This window comes from Daucus carota, chromosome 1 (assembly GCF_001625215.2).
Source record: "Daucus carota subsp. sativus chromosome 1, DH1 v3.0, whole genome shotgun sequence".
In the NCBI taxonomy this organism is placed as follows: Eukaryota; Viridiplantae; Streptophyta; class Magnoliopsida; order Apiales; family Apiaceae; genus Daucus; species Daucus carota.
In genome coordinates, this window is record NC_030381.2 from 26,291,178 (window position 1) to 26,299,583 (window position 8,406).

General features: G+C 35.2%; 1 protein-coding gene across 2 annotated transcripts; it reads left to right on the forward strand.

Moving 5' to 3' along the window:
• Positions 1-1,832: 1,832 nt before the first annotated feature.
• LOC108206352 (protein NLP7) lies at positions 1,833-4,896 on the forward strand. Of its 2 annotated transcripts, XM_017376628.2 has the most exons (6): positions 1,833-2,448; positions 2,529-2,579; positions 2,648-3,383; positions 3,471-3,656; positions 3,773-4,075; positions 4,209-4,896. In XM_017376628.2, the coding sequence occupies exons 1-6, from the start codon at positions 1,954-1,956 to the stop codon at positions 4,679-4,681; spliced, it is 2,244 nt and encodes a 747-aa protein (XP_017232117.1). In that variant the 5' UTR covers positions 1,833-1,953; the 3' UTR covers positions 4,682-4,896. The 2 variants fall into 2 exon arrangements, with proteins under 2 accessions (XP_017232117.1, XP_017232123.1); XM_017376634.2 differs by lacking the exon at positions 2,529-2,579.
• Positions 4,897-8,406: the final 3,510 nt, after the last annotated feature.

Genomic DNA, 8,406 nt, shown 5'->3' on the forward strand with positions numbered 1-8,406 from the left:
ACTAGGCGTTGTTAATGAACATGTGTTTACTACGAAACTTGGGAATCTTAAAAGGTCGGGACCTCAGAAGGTCTCGAGAGGGTCAACTAGATGTTGGCTTTATTTCCAGTCTTGAAATTAAAATAGCCGTGTTGGCATGATGTTGTAGGATTTCTGAGGATTTGTGCTTGTGACATCTTGTTTTTCTGTTTCTATCTCTTTGGCTGGAAGGGCGAAGGTGACCTCGTCTGATTGTTACATACAATTTGACTATTTCTCACTAGGGACGTTGATAATTTTTTAAAACCGTAATAAAGTCAAATTTTTAGCAAAAAGAAAAGGCACGAAATATTATTAATAATTATATAAGAATACTACATTTGACTCTCTCTCTCTCTCACTATACAGCAAACTCTATCTATTACACTAAAAGTTAGGGGTGTTCATCAAACCGCCCACACCGCATAAACCGCCCGCACCGCTCCGCACCACACCGCAAAATGCGGTTTTTCTTTTTCGTGGTGCGGTTGCGGGTTGAAATTTCAACAAACCGCGCGGTGCGGTGCGGGTTGCGGTTTGACATTATACATGCGCGGTTCAAACCGCACCGCACCGCCTAATATATAAAAATATATCATATATAATTACAAATATTTATATTATATAGAATATAGATAGATTATTTATTATGATATTATCTCCTATATGTGTGTATATACGTTCAAGTTACTTAACTTAATTTTAATATTTTTACAATACAAATTAATGTTATTTTTAATTCGACAAATTAAATATTATAATTATATTTGTTTTCCAATAAAATGACTTGTAAGTGTTGAAATCTTTTCATCTTCATCATTATCATACTCATATTTTAGTTTATATTTCTTTTAATGAGTATCGTAACTCTAAATTTGTGTGTGTGTGTATTATAAAAATTATTTTTAAATACATATATTTTAAAATTATATTTATATTGTCATTCAAAAGTATAATTTTTTTGAATGTATAAACCACGCAAACCGCATGAACCGCACCACACCGCACCGCAATTTTGTGGTGTGGTTTACGCGGTTTTTATATTACGCGGTGCGGTTGCGGTTTACGAATTTCCCCAAACCGCATACGCGGGTTGGTTTGCGGTTTTAGGAAAAAACCGCACCGCCCGCACCGCGAACACCCCTACTAAAAGTACAATACTTTCTGGACTATTGTTATGTCCAGATTTCAGGGTCGTCGGGATACGATGAGAAGAATGCTGACATGACGAAAAAGGTCGCCATCTTGACACAACTGAAGACCAGCTGACAGAACAAGAGTGCAATTAATTAAGGATAACAATTGTAGTCTAACATTAGATAAGTATCGAGACTAAGTCCTAACAATTCTACCTTCTTAGGAGGAAAATTCAAATAAGAGTTGGAGAAGTGCCATCAGTTGTGGGGGAAGTTACATGCACATGGAGAAAGAAAGGAGAAAAACCTACTAAGAGTTAGAGGAGGATATGACTCTTATCAGTGGAGTTATATATAAACACAACTAAACAAAGGGAGAAAAATTACACACTCTAGAATTATCTTCTACAAACTAATTTTGTAACACAATTCGGATACTTTTTTTTAGTGGAATTTTTTTTAGGCCGAGTAACCAGCCCCCGTGATTTTTTACCTTATGTTAGGTTTTCGGCGTCACCAGTATTGTGTCTATTTTTTTTCTCTTGCCTAACTACTTACATTAATTTGCTTAGCTTTCAGCCCTAAATTGTTTTACCATTGTTTTGGTAAAAGAGTCATCCATTCTCATATTTATACACTTTCTATTAAAATCATATTGGTGGTCTTGGACTGACTCATTAGTGTTGTTGGGCTTTCTTTATTTCTTGGGCTTTCGGTGCATGGACCACAGTAGGTTCACAGGTTTATGTAAAGATGACCTCAAGAAAAGCAACAGAATCCCCAGTAGAATTCTATAGAAATGGAGGACAACACTATAACAGAAGATTCTGAATGTGTTGCAGAGATTGAGCAGCGTGTTCCACGGAACTCACTGATCCAGGTTTGGAAGAGAAGCTTGACAACTTCTGGGGTCGGTTTCTATGAGCTGAAGATTGATCCCAACTACCCAAGTAAAATCACTGGCTGTAATGAACAAGGCGATAGAGAACAACTTTTACGTTACACTACTCAATCAGCCGGTTGTAGAATTTCATTATATGATGAGAAGCCGAAGGGTGTCATCAGCAGAGTATTCAAGAAGAACAGGGCTGAAATCAGTCCTAATATATCTTATTACTCTGCAGATGAATACCCACAAAGAGATTTTGCTCTAAGCTGTGGCATTCGAACTTCTTTCTGTTTCCCTTGGTATAATACTTTTGGATGTCTAGGCTTACCAGAGGGTGTTGTTGAATTTGTCTCATCTCTTGACCAAGACCTTGAAACAATTACATGTTACTGTCGCTCTCTCGAGGTAATTTAATCCATTTTATCTGTTTATGTTATAAGTAGATGGAGTTTACAACATATGCCGATACGATTGTTTCCTTGCAGGGTTACAAATTCTATGTGTCGAGCAGCCTACTATTTTGTGGAAGAATGAATGTAAGATTGTAGATGATTTGTTTTTTCCTACAAAACGAATTGCTAACATATCTATATGTTGCTATCAGAGTCAAGCATTTGCAATCCCGGAAATAGATCACTTGTTGGAGAGGGTATTTCAAACATTCAAGGTACCTGTCGCTCAATACTGGATTTACAGTGACCTGTCTGAAACCTTTAGAGTGGTACATCAATTTAGCAGTAGAGAGTTTGAAAATTTAGCATCCTGGTGGGAGTTCAAAGATGTTTGTTTACACATGCCCTTGAAGAAGTATGAAGGTCTCGTTGGCACCAGATATTTCTCCCATGAATCCTGTTTCTTCAGAGATATAACAGAACTCAGCATTGATGATTACCCCTTCAAACACTATGCACAAAAGTGCGGGTCAATTGCTTCTTTTACAATACGCCTGCATAGCCCTTACCCGCCATCCAAAGCTTATGTGCTTGAGTTCCTTTTTCCCTCTCAAGGAAATGATAGTTATCACCCTCAAACCTTGTTGAACTCTTTGTTGGTCGAAATGAAGGAACATCTTCCAAATTTTATGCTCACTTCAGGAGAACAATTGGTACATGTGTCATCAGTTAAAGTTATCAACATTTCGACCCTTGAAAACCCCAAGTCTTTCGATATTGGTCAACCTGATAGCTCTCTTCCTCGGCATGAAGGCTTACTGTATACTCACACTATGAAATTGTTTAAAGATGGTACAGAACAAAGTAGTAACTTAACTTCATATGAAGAAGCTGCCACTGGGGAAACGTCGAAAAGAACACCGAGTGAAGTCCCAGAGATTGTTCATTGTTAGTCTTTTTTAACATATTTCAACCTCTTTTCTTCTTTTCATACGGTAAATTATCTGTCCGATTATTATTTTGGTTACTTTGCAGTGGATGAATCAGAACAAGAATCAGATATCTTGTGTACTGAACATCGATCTTTTTCTTCTCAACACAAGAAACTTAAAAATATCTTGGAACATAATTGGAATGCAGCAGAGATGGATCTTTCAGCTATGGAAATGACTTTGGAAGAGGCTTCAAAGCTCAAAAAGCATGCTATGACTGCTGATAGAGGTTACTTACCACTTGTTTTACAGGATGAATGACATATTGGCATAAAAATTTGTACCTTGTTTTTTAGGATAGCATATTGAAAGCTGTTTCTTTTTATTTATCTGGTTGTTTTACAGTAAACGAACAGGTAGAAGAATCACCTATGAGTAACAAACACATTGGGCGTGCCATGACTACCGCATCTCAGCCTACCATGAAATTGTTAGCTCAACATCAAAAAGAATTTATAGTACCAGATGATAACTCAAAAAAGAAATTTATATTGTTGGAAGACGATACAACCATCCATGTCGAGAATAAAACATCAATGGAGGCTCATACATCAGAAAGTGAGAGAAAATCCGAGAAAACTATCAATTTTGAGAGTCTTAGTAAACATTTTGGAAGACCACTAGACGACGCAGCAGCAAGCTTTGGTGGTATATTATATTTTTTATTCTATAAACTTATTGCACTTCTATATTTCGGATTTATTTGTAAAAATTTAACTAATGCTGAACTATAATTACACAAGTATATAGCAGTGTATCTTATTCTAATGAGTTTTTGCAGTTAGTCGATCTACATTCAAGCGCCTATGTAGAGATTATGGTATTAAGAGGTGGCAAAATAGAAAGAGAAGGATGGATGGCGACGTATCTTCTAAGCTCACAACAAAACTAAAGAACGAGGAACCAAGTATAAGAAACTTTTCTTATTCAGGCACTACTCCTGTGCAGGATACAATTGTGGCTCGTACAGGCCAGGAGTTGAATGAGATGACCGTAAAGGTCACTTATAATGGCATTAACATAAGGTTTAAACTACCTGGTTCATCAGGAATGGCAGAATTAGAGAACAATGTGATTGAGAGGCTGCACTTGGAGAGGAAAAGTTTCAGTATCAAATACCAAGATGACGAGGAGGATTGGGTTTTAATTGCTTGTGACAGGGACGTGTGGGAATGTATGCAACTCGCCAGATCGTTGAAAAAATCAACAATTAAGCTGTTGCTTGATCTGCCCATTCATCATCATGCACCTTGAAAACAGAGGGCCTCTTTTATTTTTATTTTTAAGAAATTTGTGTTTGAGTTGAGAATTTATGTGATGATTAGCATTCTATTTTGCTATAGCAGTATGTAGGTCTCAGCACTTTGCATGGTTTGCATACTAGCACGAGGCTTTCTTTTTCGTTGTTGTTTATGACAAGATGTAATTCACTTGAATACATATAAACGAAATCCAGAGTCCCTGTTCAATATTGAAGTGCGTTAATGAAAGGTTCACAAAAACTGAAGGTTGTATTGTCCCCGGACACCCGGGTTCCACTCTCACCCACCGGAGAAATATGAGAACAGATACTCATTTGAATTGTCAAAGAAAAAGTTAGCTATCTGTAGTTTTGTTTTGTTTCTATCCAGATAACCTGATGAACCTTGTTTTTTCGAGAACCCTTTTGAGCCTATGAAATCCTCCTCTTCCTGTGTACCTCAGAGCTTCTGCAAAATGATGCATGCATTGAAATGTAGACGAGTGTTAACTGATTTTGGGAGCAAGGAAATAGGTTATGGATAAATTCTGCAATCGTTTTAATATGTATATTTCAGCAGAGCTAGGTTGTTTAATTGTACTTGTTACCAGTAGGACTTCACAGATGTTTAGTTACCTTATTATTTAACCCCAATTTTGTTATGTTTGCGTCATTGTGAGGCTGTTCGAAAGTATGCTTCGGCAGGTTTACTTGAAACGTACACGGGTCAACTTTTGTTCCGGTTCATGGAGGCACTCGGCAACTGCATTCACAGGATTTTCGGATATTTTCTCTTTCTCAAATATTCATTTTAGATAAATGATTAATGCCATTTTAATGTTTGCATTCATCAACACAAACTCCTGTACGTGCACAAGAAAAAGGCAACCATGCTATTATCGGCAGTGGGAAGAGCTGTTACAATCCGCGAGGGATAACATTATACGGATTTTCTAGTCATTTTGATGATCTAAGGAATATATTTGTATTAATTCTTGTCTCATTGAAATGATCTAGGTGATATAAATAGTTTTATATGTAATATCAATTTTTATTTTTCACGTCTCATCTGAATTTATATTTTAAGTATTCATATGACAATGCAATTTGCGGTCAAAATTTGAACTATCATCGATAATTGCAATAGTAGTTTGCAGAGAGTTTCAGTTGTTTTTATCCGGAAGAATGCTAACAGGGTAGCACATGAAATCGCTAGAATCCCTTGCTTAGTAAATTCCCGCAATTTATTCACATCTCCTCCTACGTGTTTGTTGGAGGCTCTTTCTTATGATTGTTTGAGTTAATAAAATGACTCTGTTAGTTTCAAAAAAAAAAAAGTATTCATATGACATGATTTTATATATTTGACACAAATTTCTATCAGATTATATTTATAAATGTGTTTTATATTAGAACTATAATATCTAATGTAATTTATTTGTTTTTCTGAAAACTTATATGGTTCTACAATTAAAATATACTTCCTCCGTCCCTTTTAGTTGTCACATTTGGTTTTGTACCGGTTAAATTGAACAAAGTTTGACCAAAAATTTATTGATTTTTTATCAATTGATAAAATAAAAAAAATATATCACTGGAAATAATTTTTAATCTACTTTAAAATGTAATTTTCGGATTTTTAAAATAATGATATAGTGACTTATAATCTTTGATGCAAAATTAGTCAATTTGACTAATAAAAATATAAATTTGACAACTAAAAAAGGAATAAGGAAATAATTTGTTAATTTGTTTTGGATTAAAAATATCTAATGTAATCCTGACAAAAAAAAAATATCTAATGTAATATAATGAGACCAGATTTAATAGAAATACAATCTGCGAGGGATAACATTATGATAAGTGTGTGTTTTATAGATATAATAAAAAATAGTGTCCTGGCGATTTAGGACATCATCTTCATATATCACCTCTAACAATATGCCTCATTATTGTGCTTTATTATTAAAATAATAATAATATATTTGAATCATTATTAAAGGGAAATGAAAATGAGGGTGAAGAAAAATGAAAGGAAACTAGTAAATGGTTCAGGGCATGCACAATGGTGCCTCGTTAATAAGGCACTTGTTTGATATTCTCGTGTTTTAAGAGCAAGTCCAACAATGTCCAACTAGATGATTTAAAAATATAATAAAATATAGCGTCCTAGTGATTTGAGACATGATTTTTGTATATTCACTCCAACAGTATGCCTTATAAGTGTGTCTTATGATTAAAATAGTATTATATTTGAATTAAAGTTGGAGGGAAGAGAAAAGATGAGAGAGAAGAGATGTGTAAAAAGTGAGGGAAATATATTTTTTATTGATAGGAGTAAAATAGGGCATGCTTAGTGATGCCCTAAAGATGAGGCACTTGGCGGATGTTTTGGTGTTTTAAGACACCACTATGACATTGTTGGAGCACTTATCTATACAAAATGCCCTTGAATTTTAGTTTAGGGTACTAAGAGCAAGTCCAACAGTGTCTTAGCAGAAGCCCTATATATATAATAAAATATAATGTCCTAGTGATTTAGGACACTATACACATACATCTACTCCAACAATATGCCTTATCTTCATGTCTTAATATTAAAATATTAATATATTTGAATACAACTATATATAAGTCAAGTATGAAAAGGTGTGGAAAGAGAGAGAAAGTGAATATTTTATGGATTAAAATGGTTTAGGACAAGTGTGGTAGTGGCTTATAAATAAGGCACATGTAGTGTGTCCTAGTGTTTTAAGGCACCACTAGAACATTGTTGGAGTACTCATTTGCTTGAAATGTCTTAAATTTTAAAATTTAGGACATTCTTGTGGGCAGGGTTGCTCTTGTGACACACGGTGTGTTCTCTCCGGTATAAATTTGTTCACAATTCAGTTCCTTTATTACTCTAACCCGGGCCTGGCCCGCTCACTCGGCCACATCTGCTCCGGTGTTTCTTTGGCGCCAGAGTTACTACTAGCTTTCACTCTCCTTGACCACCAGCTACCCTGATTTCCCATTAACCCATCCCTCTATTATACTTGAACCCATCAAAACCATTCATTAGTTTTGATATAATTTCCGGCTCTCCTTTCCAATTGGAGTGATATTCTGTAATATCAAATTGTAATTTCACCCAATTACCCGGAAATTCCAAAGGGAAGAGAAGCCTATCAGGGATTTAGAATAACATGTCGCCAGTAATATTAGTAATGCCAATTTTACTTTCTTCGATTAATTTCAACTCCAAATTAATTTTAAAATACCCTCTCGCTAGCAAAGAATGGAAAGAAGTTGCTCGGAGCCAGGGCATTGTTGCTTCGATTGTGATTAAGACACCAGAGGGAGGTATGGTTAAGTCTTTGCTCAGCTTATATGTCTATGTTATTGTCCCTGATTGCTGTTAGTTTAGCATTATAATTTTTATCCGAATTGTAACTTACTTTCTAAAATGTATAAGCCAGTCCCTTGATTTCTGTAAGATTACAAACCAGCCTTTAACTATTAGGAAGTACATTCCAGTAGCTCATTGTAAGAAAATGTCATTACCCTTGAATTTTCGAAATTGCTTCGACTCAACCTTAGATTTTGAAGATTAATGCGGTTTACAATTTGATCCTGAAATGTTTTTCACTTGTATGGTCATGTCTTGAGTACATGAAATCTGAAATGAGTGAGTGGAAGTGGTCACTTTTCTTATTGAAGATGAGTTTTATTTCTTGCGCTGGGAAGTTTATGTTTG